The sequence below is a fragment of the Lepisma saccharinum genome, chromosome 9 (assembly GCF_977018435.1).
Source record: "Lepisma saccharinum chromosome 9, izLepSacc3.1, whole genome shotgun sequence".
In the NCBI taxonomy this organism is placed as follows: domain Eukaryota; kingdom Metazoa; phylum Arthropoda; class Insecta; order Zygentoma; family Lepismatidae; genus Lepisma; species Lepisma saccharinum.
The window spans coordinates 504,722-520,737 of NC_139237.1; the positions used below are offsets into that span (position 1 = coordinate 504,722).

The 16,016-nt window shown below is 47.0% G+C and overlaps 8 protein-coding genes and 3 non-coding genes across 11 annotated transcripts; 4 read left to right on the forward strand and 7 right to left on the reverse strand.

The window, feature by feature from the left end:
• Positions 1 to 1,040: 1,040 nt before the first annotated feature.
• LOC145993014 (5S ribosomal RNA) lies at positions 1,041 to 1,159 on the reverse strand. Its single transcript, XR_014442226.1, has one exon. It is a non-coding gene; the product is annotated as a 5S ribosomal RNA (ribosomal RNA).
• A 2,216-nt stretch (positions 1,160 to 3,375) lies between these two features.
• On the reverse strand, positions 3,376 to 3,786 carry LOC145992274 (histone H3). Its single transcript, XM_083128655.1, has one exon. The coding sequence runs from the start codon at positions 3,784 to 3,786 to the stop codon at positions 3,376 to 3,378; it is 411 nt and encodes a 136-aa protein (XP_082984781.1).
• A 234-nt stretch (positions 3,787 to 4,020) lies between these two features.
• LOC145992275 (histone H4-like) lies at positions 4,021 to 4,341 on the forward strand (the record flags this gene model as incomplete). The annotated part of the gene is made up of 1 exon (XM_083128656.1): positions 4,021 to 4,341. A coding segment is annotated over one exon (321 nt), but the record flags the coding sequence as incomplete, so codon positions are not given.
• Positions 4,342 to 5,010: 669 nt separating this feature from the next.
• On the reverse strand, positions 5,011 to 5,385 carry LOC145992276 (histone H2A). Its single transcript, XM_083128657.1, has one exon. The coding sequence runs from the start codon at positions 5,383 to 5,385 to the stop codon at positions 5,011 to 5,013; it is 375 nt and encodes a 124-aa protein (XP_082984783.1).
• Positions 5,386 to 5,585: 200 nt separating this feature from the next.
• LOC145992277 (histone H2B) lies at positions 5,586 to 5,957 on the forward strand. Its single transcript, XM_083128659.1, has one exon. The coding sequence runs from the start codon at positions 5,586 to 5,588 to the stop codon at positions 5,955 to 5,957; it is 372 nt and encodes a 123-aa protein (XP_082984785.1).
• Positions 5,958 to 8,109: 2,152 nt separating this feature from the next.
• On the reverse strand, positions 8,110 to 8,228 carry LOC145993015 (5S ribosomal RNA). Its single transcript, XR_014442227.1, has one exon. It is a non-coding gene; the product is annotated as a 5S ribosomal RNA (ribosomal RNA).
• A 2,213-nt stretch (positions 8,229 to 10,441) lies between these two features.
• Positions 10,442 to 10,852, reverse strand: LOC145992278 (histone H3). Its single transcript, XM_083128660.1, has one exon. The coding sequence runs from the start codon at positions 10,850 to 10,852 to the stop codon at positions 10,442 to 10,444; it is 411 nt and encodes a 136-aa protein (XP_082984786.1).
• A 243-nt stretch (positions 10,853 to 11,095) lies between these two features.
• Positions 11,096 to 11,407, forward strand: LOC145992279 (histone H4). Its single transcript, XM_083128661.1, has one exon. It carries the CDS (start codon positions 11,096 to 11,098, stop codon positions 11,405 to 11,407), a length of 312 nt encoding a protein of 103 aa, XP_082984787.1.
• Positions 11,408 to 12,076: 669 nt separating this feature from the next.
• On the reverse strand, positions 12,077 to 12,451 carry LOC145992280 (histone H2A). Its single transcript, XM_083128662.1, has one exon. The coding sequence runs from the start codon at positions 12,449 to 12,451 to the stop codon at positions 12,077 to 12,079; it is 375 nt and encodes a 124-aa protein (XP_082984788.1).
• A 200-nt stretch (positions 12,452 to 12,651) lies between these two features.
• LOC145992281 (histone H2B) lies at positions 12,652 to 13,023 on the forward strand. The gene has a single exon (XM_083128663.1). It carries the CDS (start codon positions 12,652 to 12,654, stop codon positions 13,021 to 13,023), a length of 372 nt encoding a protein of 123 aa, XP_082984789.1.
• Positions 13,024 to 15,182: 2,159 nt separating this feature from the next.
• On the reverse strand, positions 15,183 to 15,301 carry LOC145993016 (5S ribosomal RNA). The gene has a single exon (XR_014442228.1). It is a non-coding gene; the product is annotated as a 5S ribosomal RNA (ribosomal RNA).
• Between the last annotated feature and the right edge of the window lie 715 nt (positions 15,302 to 16,016).

Below are 16,016 nucleotides of genomic sequence, written 5' to 3' on the forward strand. Positions count from 1 at the left end.
GAAATGACTTCCCGACTCCCGACCAGTCGAGAAATACCGAATGGTCATTTTATCGTTAATTCGTTTGCTGCAAAAAGTAACGGTTATGTAACGGTCTGCTGCCAAAAGTAACGATTTCGTAACCGTCTGCTGCCAAAAGTAACGGTTTTGTAACCGTTCCCTGCTAAAACTAACAGTTTCGTAACCGTTTACTGCCAAAAGTAACCGTTTCGTAACAGTTTACTGCCAAAAGTAACCGTTTTGTAACAGTTTACTGACAAAAGTAACCGTTTTGTAACAGTTTACTGACAAAAGTAACAGTTTCGTAACCGTTTGCTGCCAAAAGTAACCGTTCCGACCAGGACCTTCCCCACTTGCCTTCTGCTAAATTGTCCACTAGCGGGGACACTTTCACATCACTGCACTGATCGAGCATTCCCTTTCCGAAGGGAAAAGACGCGAGATTTGACATGCATCGGTTGAAACAGAACCTCGGTTTACGTGTCCTCGCCAACGAGTATGCGACATTTCCAATTCTTTATTCTGCGTGTGCACACCCCCCCCCCCCCGCCCCGGTGCGTTTCGGGCGAAATTGCCAACGGATCAGGGTTGCCGGGCCGGGACTATCCCTTTAGCGAACGCCTCCTTCCACGGCGATGGCATTTTGCAAAAAAATAAAAACGCCCAAAAAAAACACACTCCCTGCAACCGCCGGCACGTATCCTCGCCGAAAACTACCAACGCCGGGCTCTTCGGGGAGCGACGCGGCGGATCCGCCGGGCAGGGGAGCGCTCGCTCCCCGCCGGGATTATGGCGGCCGCCGGTAATAAGAACGCACCCTGCAACCCCGCAAGCCCCAAAAAACAGAAGAAAGTCGCCTTCCCCGATATTCATATATACTAATATACATTCTTCACTTATATTATTATTATTATTTGATGACAGGTATATTGAAAAAAAAAAAAAAAAAAAAAAAAAGCGATTCTGCAAAAACTGTCGGTGATTGATTGGCTTCAATTCACAAATAAAAGGCCACTATGAACCTTGAAAAAGAAAAAGGATGCCAACAGCACCTGGTGTTCCCAGGCGGTCACCCATCCAAGTACTGACCAGGCCCGACGCTGCTTGACTTCGGTGATCGGACGAGAACCGGTATATTCAGCGTGGTATGGCCGTTGGCGAAAGATACTGCTTTCGGTAAGGTACATATAGTCCAACTTCTCGTTTTCGGGGAAATGTCTCGTCTCGTGGGCACTGCCAAGAACGTGTAGAAGAAACATAACAAATAATTATACATTTCATTGTAGTCATAGTGAGAAATGTGCTTTAACACCCTTCCAGAGATGTGTGAACATAAAAGCTACAAGATAGAGAAGAAGAAAATTTAGTGCAGTGAATAAAAGTGAATCTCATGACCAACCTTTTTGATTCCACACTATATACCCAGGACCTAACAACGAAAAAGTGATTGGGCTCGGTTAGTTCGTATGAACTTTCCAGCCTGATCATTACCAGTGCGTAGTTATATATATATATATATATATATATATATATATACTCTCCAGCCTAGCTATTTCCTATTTTTGTGCTATCTTCGGACAACTTCATCGAGTTCTCGAATACGCGCTATTCCCACAAACCAAAGTAGGCAACGGGCACCTCGACACAAACTATTACATTATTATTATTTATCGGCGGAGAGCAGGAAGGGCCGCGCTAACTTTCGGTGCAAATGGCTGCTTTCGAATCGAACCACAGTCCTCATGCGATAGATTTTCGCCTATAAACGAAATTAAAGGCTATACATTGGAAGTAGGCCAGCTTCGTTCAAACACAGGCGTGTGCGACACACGCTACTTCGGAGATTGGCTTGAGAGGCCTGTCGTATGCTCAAGGCACCTGATTCTCAGCAAGAGAATAGGGGAAGGATTGAACTTCCATCTCCTCCGTGCAACCGACGCACCTTCTACCTTTTCTCAGAGAAAACTAAGGAAATCACGGGCATATGGAGGTCGCGCGTACACCTACGGTGAGTTTGACACGAAGGAAGCGAGGAACGTGGAAGTCGTGGGGACGGACTGCGGCACTTCACGGCTACTTCAAAGTTTCCGGAACGTACCCAACAACGAGGGATGCTGGTGCTCTCTAGCTCAGCACTGAAAAAATTAATCTTGGAAAGAGGAGGAAACACACTTACCGTTGTGGCAACTACAAACTTCAGTTTGCTTCGGCCCGCCTGAGAGCTGCTCTCGCTCCGGTCCGCGCTCCGAGAGAAAAGGGGGTCGAAACCTCGGCGCGGGGATTCATTTTCGTTCCGAAAAGAGCGTAGATATGGCAGATACGGCATCAGCTCCCTCAGCCCCGACGGCGGCTTCGCCCAAGAAGTCCTCGAAGGCGAAAAAGCCGAGAACGGCTCCTTCCCATCCCAGGACATCCGAGATGGTGAACAACGCTATCAAGAACTTGAAGGAGCGCGGAGGCTCTTCCCTGCAGGCCATCAAGAAGTACATCACCCAGAACTACAAGGTCGACGCCGAGAAGCTCGCGCCCTTCATCAAGAAGTACCTGAGGAGCGCCGTGGCATCAGGTTCTTTGGTGCAAACCAAAGGAAAGGGTGCCTCCGGATCTTTCAAACTCAGCGCTTCGTCGCTGAAGGAGAAACCGGAAAGCGGGGCTGTTTCCAAGACCAAACGCTCGGCTCCCAAGGAGAAGAAACCGGCAAAGAAAGCTGCCCCGGCCAAGCGACCAAAGAAGACCGGCGAAAAGAAGAAGGCACCTGTTGCAAAGCCAAAGAAGTCTCCATCGAAAGTGAAAAAGGCAAAGACGCCCAAGAAACCAAAGGCGCCAAAGCCAAAGAAGGCTGCCAAGCCCAAGGCAGCAAAGAAGGCTGCACCAAAAAAGAAGTAAAATGGTTGAGCACGCAAGTGTTCCCCATAAAAAGGTCCTTCTGAGGACCATCAAAATTCTCCTGGAAGGAGCGAATTTGCACGATCACTCAATCTTATAACCTTTCCTTTCATCGGACACGGTGTCATCCTTTCCCTTCCATCCATGCAGCATTTTCTTTTTTAAAAAAATGAAAGCAATACACTAGTCACATTATGTCGTCATAATTTGTTTGACTTCGTTTCCATCGATTCTATGAAATGAACTGCGAGTAAGATATTAGATTTAAAGATTTAGCGAGAGCTTTATTATTAAAACTGAATATTCATGAAATATCGCCCAATTGCTTCGGCATTATTATTTTAAATAACTTTTGGATAAACGCGAGGATAGGGATGGAATTGACAATAATAATAAAAAATAAAGAGAGATACGACCAAAACGTACTTTCCAAGTAGGATTTGTGGTCCTCAAAAGGACCGATTGTTTGCCAAGGGCAGCGGAATGCGCTTAAGCACGCTCTCCACGAATGCGGCGGGCGAGCTGGATGTCCTTTGGCATGATAGTGACACGCTTAGCGTGGATGGCACACAAGTTGGTATCTTCGAAGAGACCGACGAGGTAAGCCTCGCTGGCCTCCTGGAGAGCCATGACTGCGGAACTCTGGAAGCGCAAGTCGGTCTTGAAATCTTGAGCGATCTCGCGGACGAGACGCTGGAAAGGAAGCTTCCTGATGAGCAACTCGGTGCTCTTCTGGTAGCGACGGATTTCTCGAAGAGCCACGGTACCTGGCCTGTACCTATGGGGCTTCTTCACTCCTCCGGTGGCGGGAGCGCTCTTCCTAGCTGCCTTTGTGGCGAGCTGCTTCCTTGGGGCCTTGCCTCCGGTGGATTTTCGTGCAGTTTGCTTAGTCCGGGCCATTGTCGCGTGCTTGTCCTAAGCGTTTCCGTTTCAAACAATCGCGCCAACCAAAAATCATGCCTTTATATGCTTTGCCCTGAAAGGTGCCGTGCATGCTCCTGATTCGTGAAATCAAACCGAAAAGCGGATTTCCCATTGGCTCCCGCCATTCTGCCCCCCTCTGTCGAAGGCGTACAAAACTGAGCCGGCTCGCCGGGAAGGCTTCATTCTCATCTTTCGAATCCACGTACGTGCACTGCAGAAATGACAGGCAGAGGTAAAGGAGGAAAGGGACTCGGCAAAGGAGGTGCCAAGCGCCACCGTAAAGTTCTCCGAGACAACATCCAGGGTATCACCAAGCCCGCCATCCGCCGTCTTGCCCGGCGAGGAGGTGTGAAGCGAATCTCCGGTCTCATCTACGAAGAGACACGCGGCGTCCTCAAGGTGTTCTTGGAGAACGTTATCCGCGATGCCGTCACCTACACGGAGCACGCCAAGAGGAAAACCGTAACCGCCATGGACGTCGTGTACGCACTCAAACGTCAAGGCAGAACCTTGTACGGTTTCGGAGGTTAAGGGCTCTAGTTTGCCTGTCCTCCATCTTGAAAAATCGGCCCTTCTAAGGGCCACAAATCTTTTCTTTGAGGAAGGAAATGTCAGCTTTCAACTTTCCCCGAACCTTACCCCCTGATCCCAGCCTCGATTCGAACGATTTCTCTCGTCTCGAGTTCATAATGACATAAGAATGATTGAAATAATTGAGAATTCAACAAAAAATATTCACGCGAGGACTCTCAGCATTCGCTAGATGACTACCCACCCTTCGTTCGTCGTTTAGCAAAGCAAAAGAAATTTATGTGAAATTCAGATTGCTTCTGTCAAATTATAACATCAATTAATATAACTCAGGCGAACATATATATATATTTTTTATTATTATTATTTTCAGTGCAGCTTGACTCCACCGAAAACAAAACACACGTCATAATCTCTATGCTATCAAAATTTACAAGATGTATACGTACAGGTAAGCCACTATTCTCTGACATTATCGGAAATAGGCAAAAAACATTGAATCAACACAGGATTTGCATGCCAAGTTACATGGATTGTCAGTCCTGATTAGACTACAGACTTCAAACTTGAAAACTTAAAAAAATGGAGTAGACAATGACCCTTTCCTAAGGTAATTGGTGGCCCTTACAAGGGCCGATTTGCTAGAAGCTGAGGGGGTAGGGTGTCAGCTTAAGCTTTCTTCTCGGTTTTCTTGGGAAGAAGGACCGCCTGGATGTTGGGCAGCACGCCACCCTGGGCGATCGTGACCCCAGAAAGGAGCTTGTTCAACTCCTCGTCGTTTCTGATGGCCAACTGCAAGTGACGGGGGATGATCCTGGTCTTCTTGTTATCGCGAGCAGCATTGCCGGCCAACTCCAAGACTTCGGCTGCCAAATATTCCATGACGGCGGCCAGGTAAACCGGTGCACCGGCACCGACACGTTCGGCATAATTGCCCTTTCGCAAAAGTCGGTGGATTCTGCCGACGGGGAACTGAAGTCCGGCTCGGCTGGAGCGAGACTTGCTCTTTCCCTTCACTTTTCCTCCCTTTCCGCGTCCAGACATGATGATCTCTTGCTATCGATACAACGTGAAAACACAAATTTTTGCCAGCCAGTTTGGTGGTTTTGTTAAGTAGTATTGAATCGCCGCGAATGAGAGCGTCCGGGAGACACGTCTCGAAGCGCCATTGGTCCGTCTGATATCAACCGTCCTTTCTTAAAAACGAATCGACGGAGGTGGCGCCCATCGAGTCTGTCTGCAACATGCCGCCAAAGACAAGTGGAAAAGCCGCCAAAAAGGCCGGAAAGGCCCAGAAGAACATCTCCAAGGGAGACAAAAAGAAGAAGCGGAGGAGGAAGGAGAGCTACGCAATTTACATCTACAAGGTGTTGAAGCAAGTTCACCCTGACACCGGCATCTCCAGCAAGGCGATGAGCATCATGAACAGCTTCGTCAACGACATCTTCGAGCGCATTGCCGCCGAAGCTTCCAGGCTCGCTCATTACAACAAGCGATCGACCATCACCAGCAGGGAGATCCAGACGGCCGTTCGGCTGCTCCTCCCCGGTGAACTGGCCAAGCACGCCGTCAGTGAAGGCACCAAGGCCGTGACTAAGTACACCAGCTCAAAGTAAACTCAAGGAAATAATTACCTTGCCGAAAAAGGCCCTTTTTAGGGCCAAAAATTGAATCTTGGAATTGGACGAACTTGTCTACCACCCCTCCGAAACGTACACTTACATAACCTAACGATATCTCAGCCTGCAAGCGAGAAGATTTTTGACCTTACGTATATATAAAAAAAAAATGCTTTTAAGGTACGACCTTAACCAGCACGTAATTTACAAAAATAGGCTAAATTTCCAAATTTTTTAGTTTCTTTTGCTGAATAGGACTTTTAGAGTTACATTTGGACAAAATGCCACTGCAAAAAAATAACCTAAGACTTGGAACAATTATTGATTCGGCGCATTATTATTTTGGATGAACACATAAAATAAACTTGTATATTTAACAAAAATAACTTTCAGGTTTCTATTTCACAATTGTACGTTTGTTACTAGAGTATGGCAGTGAAAGGTACACACAGATTAATATCTGCATATACTCGGTTGGGTTACATTAGGTTAGGTTTTGTTAGGTCGTGATTTTATTTCATTTTTCGTGTTTTCCTTCATTTTACTTTCAAAATTACTTTCAGTTTTCTCCACGAGCAGGGAAAAAGGAAGAGTTTGGCAGTCACATTCATAATTTGCACTAAAAGGGCTCACTTAACTTCTATGAAAGGGTGAGAACTGGTACGCTCAACGAAGTGTGACATTTGGCGGGAACCGTTGCATTTGAAATCGGTTACTCCAAGAATTGATCTGAACGTTGTTTCCAGAGGGCGGCGGCATCGGGGGGGGGGGGTGGAACTTCAACTTACGATCCCGGAAGATTAGCATTTTTTTGTTCAGTTAGGGGTGGGGTTCGAACGCCTACATGCCTCCATTCGGTATCATTACATGCTGACTACACAACGAAAGTGTACGCGAATTTTTGAAGAGGAACCAAAGTTGTCTTACGCAAGGTCCTTTTTCCAGGAATTTGTCTCGCGTTCGTCTGAACCCAGATCCTCTGGGAGGTTAGGTTACGTTGACATGGCAAAAAAAAATGTTCATTCCATCCTATGCATTAATATTAGGGGTGTGCGGGATCCCGAAAAGTCGGGACCGGGGGGGGGATCCTGTCCCGATCCCGACTTCGGGAAATGACTTCCCGACTCCCGACCAGTCGAGAAATACCGAATGGTCATTTTATCGTTAATTCGTTTGCTGCAAAAAGTAACGGTTATGTAACGGTCTGCTGCCAAAAGTAACGATTTCGTAACCGTCTGCTGCCAAAAGTAACGGTTTTGTAACCGTTCCCTGCTAAAACTAACAGTTTCGTAACCGTTTACTGCCAAAAGTAACCGTTTCGTAACAGTTTACTGCCAAAAGTAACCGTTTTGTAACAGTTTACTGACAAAAGTAACCGTTTTGTAACAGTTTACTGACAAAAGTAACAGTTTCGTAACCGTTTGCTGCCAAAAGTAACCGTTCCGACCAGGACCTTCCCCACTTGCCTTCTGCTAAATTGTCCACTAGCGGGGACACTTTCACATCACTGCACTGATCGAGCATTCCCTTTCCGAAGGGAAAAGACGCGAGATTTGACATGCATCGGTTGAAACAGAACCTCGGTTTACGTGTCCTCGCCAACGAGTATGCGACATTTCCAATTCTTTATTCTGCGTGTGCACACCCCCCCCCCCCCGCCCCGGTGCGTTTCGGGCGAAATTGCCAACGGATCAGGGTTGCCGGGCCGGGACTATCCCTTTAGCGAACGCCTCCTTCCACGGCGATGGCATTTTGCAAAAAAATAAAAACGCCCAAAAAAAACACACTCCCTGCAACCGCCGGCACGTATCCTCGCCGAAAACTACCAACGCCGGGCTCTTCGGGGAGCGACGCGGCGGATCCGCCGGGCAGGGGAGCGCTCGCTCCCCGCCGGGATTATGGCGGCCGCCGGTAATAAGAACGCACCCTGCAACCCCGCAAGCCCCAAAAAACAGAAGAAAGTCGCCTTCCCCGATATTCATATATACTAATATACATTCTTCACTTATATTATTATTATTATTTGATGACAGGTATATTGAAAAAAAAAAAAAAAAAAAAAAAAAGCGATTCTGCAAAAACTGTCGGTGATTGATTGGCTTCAATTCACAAATAAAAGGCCACTATGAACCTTGAAAAAGAAAAAGGATGCCAACAGCACCTGGTGTTCCCAGGCGGTCACCCATCCAAGTACTGACCAGGCCCGACGCTGCTTGACTTCGGTGATCGGACGAGAACCGGTATATTCAGCGTGGTATGGCCGTTGGCGAAAGATACTGCTTTCGGTAAGGTACATATAGTCCAACTTCTCGTTTTCGGGGAAATGTCTCGTCTCGTGGGCACTGCCAAGAACGTGTAGAAGAAACATAACAAATAATTATACATTTCATTGTAGTCATAGTGAGAAATGTGCTTTAACACCCTTCCAGAGATGTGTGAACATAAAAGCTACAAGATAGAGAAGAAGAAAATTTAGTGCAGTGAATAAAAGTGAATCTCATGACCAACCTTTTTGATTCCACACTATATACCCAGGACCTAACAACGAAAAAGTGATTGGGCTCGGTTAGTTCGTATGAACTTTCCAGCCTGATCATTACCAGTGCGTAGTTATATATATATATATATATATATATATATATATACTCTCCAGCCTAGCTATTTCCTATTTTTGTGCTATCTTCGGACAACTTCATCGAGTTCTCGAATACGCGCTATTCCCACAAACCAAAGTAGGCAACGGGCACCTCGACACAAACTATTACATTATTATTATTTATCGGCGGAGAGCAGGAAGGGCCGCGCTAACTTTCGGTGCAAATGGCTGCTTTCGAATCGAACCACAGTCCTCATGCGATAGATTTTCGCCTATAAACGAAATTAAAGGCTATACATTGGAAGTAGGCCAGCTTCGTTCAAACACAGGCGTGTGCGACACACGCTACTTCGGAGATTGGCTTGAGAGGCCTGTCGTATGCTCAAGGCACCTGATTCTCAGCAAGAGAATAGGGGAAGGATTGAACTTCCATCTCCTCCGTGCAACCGACGCACCTTCTACCTTTTCTCAGAGAAAACTAAGGAAATCACGGGCATATGGAGGTCGCGCGTACACCTACGGTGAGTTTGACACGAAGGAAGCGAGGAACGTGGAAGTCGTGGGGACGGACTGCGGCACTTCACGGCTACTTCAAAGTTTCCGGAACGTACCCAACAACGAGGGATGCTGGTGCTCTCTAGCTCAGCACTGAAAAAATTAATCTTGGAAAGAGGAGGAAACACACTTACCGTTGTGGCAACTACAAACTTCAGTTTGCTTCGGCCCGCCTGAGAGCTGCTCTCGCTCCGGTCCGCGCTCCGAGAGAAAAGGGGGTCGAAACCTCGGCGCGGGGATTCATTTTCGTTCCGAAAAGAGCGTAGATATGGCAGATACGGCATCAGCTCCCTCAGCCCCGACGGCGGCTTCGCCCAAGAAGTCCTCGAAGGCGAAAAAGCCGAGAACGGCTCCTTCCCATCCCAGGACATCCGAGATGGTGAACAACGCTATCAAGAACTTGAAGGAGCGCGGAGGCTCTTCCCTGCAGGCCATCAAGAAGTACATCACCCAGAACTACAAGGTCGACGCCGAGAAGCTCGCGCCCTTCATCAAGAAGTACCTGAGGAGCGCCGTGGCATCAGGTTCTTTGGTGCAAACCAAAGGAAAGGGTGCCTCCGGATCTTTCAAACTCAGCGCTTCGTCGCTGAAGGAGAAACCGGAAAGCGGGGCTGTTTCCAAGACCAAACGCTCGGCTCCCAAGGAGAAGAAACCGGCAAAGAAAGCTGCCCCGGCCAAGCGACCAAAGAAGACCGGCGAAAAGAAGAAGGCACCTGTTGCAAAGCCAAAGAAGTCTCCATCGAAAGTGAAAAAGGCAAAGACGCCCAAGAAACCAAAGGCGCCAAAGCCAAAGAAGGCTGCCAAGCCCAAGGCAGCAAAGAAGGCTGCACCAAAAAAGAAGTAAAATGGTTGAGCACGCAAGTGTTCCCCATAAAAAGGTCCTTCTGAGGACCATCAAAATTCTCCTGGAAGGAGCGAATTTGCACGATCACTCAATCTTATAACCTTTCCTTTCATCGGACACGGTGTCATCCTTTCCCTTCCATCCATGCATTTTCTTTTTTAAAAAAATGAAAGCAATACACTAGTCACATTATGTCGTCATAATTTGTTTGACTTCGTTTCCATCGATTCTATGAAATGAACTGCGAGTAAGATATTAGATTTAAAGATTTAGCGAGAGCTTTATTATTAAAACTGAATATTCATGAAATATCGCCCAATTGCTTCGGCATTATTATTTTAAATAACTTTTGGATAAACGCGAGGATAGGGATGGAATTGACAATAATAATAAAAAATAAAGAGAGATACGACCAAAACGTACTTTCCAAGTAGGATTTGTGGTCCTCAAAAGGACCGATTGTTTGCCAAGGGCAGCGGAATGCGCTTAAGCACGCTCTCCACGAATGCGGCGGGCGAGCTGGATGTCCTTTGGCATGATAGTGACACGCTTAGCGTGGATGGCACACAAGTTGGTATCTTCGAAGAGACCGACGAGGTAAGCCTCGCTGGCCTCCTGGAGAGCCATGACTGCGGAACTCTGGAAGCGCAAGTCGGTCTTGAAATCTTGAGCGATCTCGCGGACGAGACGCTGGAAAGGAAGCTTCCTGATGAGCAACTCGGTGCTCTTCTGGTAGCGACGGATTTCTCGAAGAGCCACGGTACCTGGCCTGTACCTATGGGGCTTCTTCACTCCTCCGGTGGCGGGAGCGCTCTTCCTAGCTGCCTTTGTGGCGAGCTGCTTCCTTGGGGCCTTGCCTCCGGTGGATTTTCGTGCAGTTTGCTTAGTCCGGGCCATTGTCGCGTGCTTGTCCTAAGCGTTTCCGTTTCAAACAATCGCGCCAACCAAAAATCATGCCTTTATATGCTTTGCCCTGAAAGGTGCCGTGCATGCTCCTGATTCGTGAAATCAAACCGAAAAGCGGATTTCCCATTGGCTCCCGCCATTCTGCCCCCCTCTGTCGAAGGCGTACAAAACTGAGCCGGCTCGCCGGGAAGGCTTCATTCTCATCTTTCGAATCCACGTACGTGCACTGCAGAAATGACAGGCAGAGGTAAAGGAGGAAAGGGACTCGGCAAAGGAGGTGCCAAGCGCCACCGTAAAGTTCTCCGAGACAACATCCAGGGTATCACCAAGCCCGCCATCCGCCGTCTTGCCCGGCGAGGAGGTGTGAAGCGAATCTCCGGTCTCATCTACGAAGAGACACGCGGCGTCCTCAAGGTGTTCTTGGAGAACGTTATCCGCGATGCCGTCACCTACACGGAGCACGCCAAGAGGAAAACCGTAACCGCCATGGACGTCGTGTACGCACTCAAACGTCAAGGCAGAACCTTGTACGGTTTCGGAGGTTAAGGGCTCTAGTTTGCCTGTCCTCCATCTTGAAAAATCGGCCCTTCTAAGGGCCACAAATCTTTTCTTTGAGGAAGGAAATGTCAGCTTTCAACTTTCCCCGAACCTTACCCCCTGATCCCAGCCTCGATTCGAACGATTTCTCTCGTCTCGAGTTCATAATGACATAAGAATGATTGAAATAATTGAGAATTCAACAAAAAATATTCACGCGAGGACTCTCAGCATTCGCTAGATGACTACCCACCCTTCGTTCGTCGTTTAGCAAAGCAAAAGAAATTTATGTGAAATTCAGATTGCTTCTGTCAAATTATAACATCAATTAATATAACTCAGGCGAACATATATATATATTTTTTATTATTATTATTTTCAGTGCAGCTTGACTCCACCGAAAACAAAACACACGTCATAATCTCTATGCTATCAAAATTTACAAGATGTATACGTACAGGTAAGCCACTATTCTCTGACATTATCGGAAATAGGCAAAAAACATTGAATCAACACAGGATTTGCATGCCAAGTTACATGGATTGTCAGTCCTGATTAGACTACAGACTTCAAACTTGAAAACTTAAAAAAATGGAGTAGACAATGACCCTTTCCTAAGGTAATTGGTGGCCCTTACAAGGGCCGATTTGCTAGAAGCTGAGGGGGTAGGGTGTCAGCTTAAGCTTTCTTCTCGGTTTTCTTGGGAAGAAGGACCGCCTGGATGTTGGGCAGCACGCCACCCTGGGCGATCGTGACCCCAGAAAGGAGCTTGTTCAACTCCTCGTCGTTTCTGATGGCCAACTGCAAGTGACGGGGGATGATCCTGGTCTTCTTGTTATCGCGAGCAGCATTGCCGGCCAACTCCAAGACTTCGGCTGCCAAATATTCCATGACGGCGGCCAGGTAAACCGGTGCACCGGCACCGACACGTTCGGCATAATTGCCCTTTCGCAAAAGTCGGTGGATTCTGCCGACGGGGAACTGAAGTCCGGCTCGGCTGGAGCGAGACTTGCTCTTTCCCTTCACTTTTCCTCCCTTTCCGCGTCCAGACATGATGATCTCTTGCTATCGATACAACGTGAAAACACAAATTTTTGCCAGCCAGTTTGGTGGTTTTGTTAAGTAGTATTGAATCGCCGCGAATGAGAGCGTCCGGGAGACACGTCTCGAAGCGCCATTGGTCCGTCTGATATCAACCGTCCTTTCTTAAAAACGAATCGACGGAGGTGGCGCCCATCGAGTCTGTCTGCAACATGCCGCCAAAGACAAGTGGAAAAGCCGCCAAAAAGGCCGGAAAGGCCCAGAAGAACATCTCCAAGGGAGACAAAAAGAAGAAGCGGAGGAGGAAGGAGAGCTACGCAATTTACATCTACAAGGTGTTGAAGCAAGTTCACCCTGACACCGGCATCTCCAGCAAGGCGATGAGCATCATGAACAGCTTCGTCAACGACATCTTCGAGCGCATTGCCGCCGAAGCTTCCAGGCTCGCTCATTACAACAAGCGATCGACCATCACCAGCAGGGAGATCCAGACGGCCGTTCGGCTGCTCCTCCCCGGTGAACTGGCCAAGCACGCCGTCAGTGAAGGCACCAAGGCCGTGACTAAGTACACCAGCTCAAAGTAAACTCAAGGAAATAATTACCTTGCCGAAAAAGGCCCTTTTTAGGGCCAAAAATTGAATCTTGGAATTGGACGAACTTGTCTACCACCCCTCCGAAACGTACACTTACATAACCTAACGATATCTCAGCCTGCAAGCGAGAAGATTTTTGACCTTACGTATATATAAAAAAAAAATGCTTTTAAGGTACGACCTTAACCAGCACGTAATTTACAAAAATAGGCTAAATTTCCAAATTTTTTAGTTTCTTTTGCTGAATAGGACTTTTAGAGTTACATTTGGACAAAATGCCACTGCAAAAAAATAACCTAAGACTTGGAACTGGAACAATTATTGATTCGGCGCATTATTATTTTGGATGAACACATAAAATAAACTTGTATATTTAACAAAAATAACTTTCAGGTTTCTATTTCACAATTGTACGTTTGTTACTAGAGTATGGCAGTGAAAGGTACACACAGATTAATATCTGCATATACTCGGTTGGGTTACATTAGGTTAGGTTTTGTTAGGTCGTGATTTTATTTCATTTTTCGTGTTTTCCTTCATTTTACTTTCAAAATTACTTTCAGTTTTCTCCACGAGCAGGGAAAAAGGAAGAGTTTGGCAGTCACATTCATAATTTGCACTAAAAGGGCTCACTTAACTTCTATGAAAGGGTGAGAACTGGTACGCTCAACGAAGTGTGACATTTGGCGGGAACCGTTGCATTTGAAATCGGTTACTCCAAGAATTGATCTGAACGTTGTTTCCAGAGGGCGGCGGCATCGGGGGGGGGGGTGGAACTTCAACTTACGATCCCGGAAGATTAGCATTTTTTTGTTCAGTTAGGGGTGGGGTTCGAACGCCTACATGCCTCCATTCGGTATCATTACATGCTGACTACACAACGAAAGTGTACGCGAATTTTTGAAGAGGAACCAAAGTTGTCTTACGCAAGGTCCTTTTTCCAGGAATTTGTCTCGCGTTCGTCTGAACCCAGATCCTCTGGGAGGTTAGGTTACGTTGACATGGCAAAAAAAAATGTTCATTCCATCCTATGCATTAATATTAGGGGTGTGCGGGATCCCGAAAAGTCGGGACCGGGGGGGGGATCCTGTCCCGATCCCGACTTCGGGAAATGACTTCCCGACTCCCGACCAGTCGAGAAATACCGAATGGTCATTTTATCGTTAATTCGTTTGCTGCAAAAAGTAACGGTTATGTAACGGTCTGCTGCCAAAAGTAACGATTTCGTAACCGTCTGCTGCCAAAAGTAACGGTTTTGTAACCGTTCCCTGCTAAAACTAACAGTTTCGTAACCGTTTACTGCCAAAAGTAACCGTTTCGTAACAGTTTACTGCCAAAAGTAACCGTTTTGTAACAGTTTACTGACAAAAGTAACCGTTTTGTAACAGTTTACTGACAAAAGTAACAGTTTCGTAACCGTTTGCTGCCAAAAGTAACCGTTCCGACCAGGACCTTCCCCACTTGCCTTCTGCTAAATTGTCCACTAGCGGGGACACTTTCACATCACTGCACTGATCGAGCATTCCCTTTCCGAAGGGAAAAGACGCGAGATTTGACATGCATCGGTTGAAACAGAACCTCGGTTTACGTGTCCTCGCCAACGAGTATGCGACATTTCCAATTCTTTATTCTGCGTGTGCACACCCCCCCCCCCCCCCGCCCCGGTGCGTTTCGGGCGAAATTGCCAACGGATCAGGGTTGCCGGGCCGGGACTATCCCTTTAGCGAACGCCTCCTTCCACGGCGATGGCATTTTGCAAAAAAATAAAAACGCCCAAAAAAAACACACTCCCTGCAACCGCCGGCACGTATCCTCGCCGAAAACTACCAACGCCGGGCTCTTCGGGGAGCGACGCGGCGGATCCGCCGGGCAGGGGAGCGCTCGCTCCCCGCCGGGATTATGGCGGCCGCCGGTAATAAGAACGCACCCTGCAACCCCGCAAGCCCCAAAAAACAGAAGAAAGTCGCCTTCCCCGATATTCATATATACTAATATACATTCTTCACTTATATTATTATTATTATTTGATGACAGGTATATTGAAAAAAAAAAAAAAAAAAAAAAAAAGCGATTCTGCAAAAACTGTCGGTGATTGATTGGCTTCAATTCACAAATAAAAGGCCACTATGAACCTTGAAAAAGAAAAAGGATGCCAACAGCACCTGGTGTTCCCAGGCGGTCACCCATCCAAGTACTGACCAGGCCCGACGCTGCTTGACTTCGGTGATCGGACGAGAACCGGTATATTCAGCGTGGTATGGCCGTTGGCGAAAGATACTGCTTTCGGTAAGGTACATATAGTCCAACTTCTCGTTTTCGGGGAAATGTCTCGTCTCGTGGGCACTGCCAAGAACGTGTAGAAGAAACATAACAAATAATTATACATTTCATTGTAGTCATAGTGAGAAATGTGCTTTAACACCCTTCCAGAGATGTGTGAACATAAAAGCTACAAGATAGAGAAGAAGAAAATTTAGTGCAGTGAATAAAAGTGAATCTCATGACCAACCTTTTTGATTCCACACTATATACCCAGGACCTAACAACGAAAAAGTGATTGGGCTCGGTTAGTTCGTATGAACTTTCCAGCCTGATCATTACCAGTGCGTAGTTATATATATATATATATATATATATATATATATATATATACTCTCCAGCCTAGCTATTTCCTATTTTTGTGCTATCTTCGGACAACTTCATCGAGTTCTCGAATACGCGCTATTCCCACAAACCAAAGTAGGCAACGGGCACCTCGACACAAACTATTACATTATTATTATTTATCGGCGGAGAGCAGGAAGGGCCGCGCTAACTTTCGGTGCAAATGGCTGCTTTCGAATCGAACCACAGTCCTCATGCGATAGATTTTCGCCTATAAACGAAATTAAAGGCTATACATTGGAAGTAGGCCAGCTTCGTTCAAACACAGGCGTGTGCGACACACGCTACTTCGGAGATTGGCTTGAGAGGCCTGTCGTATG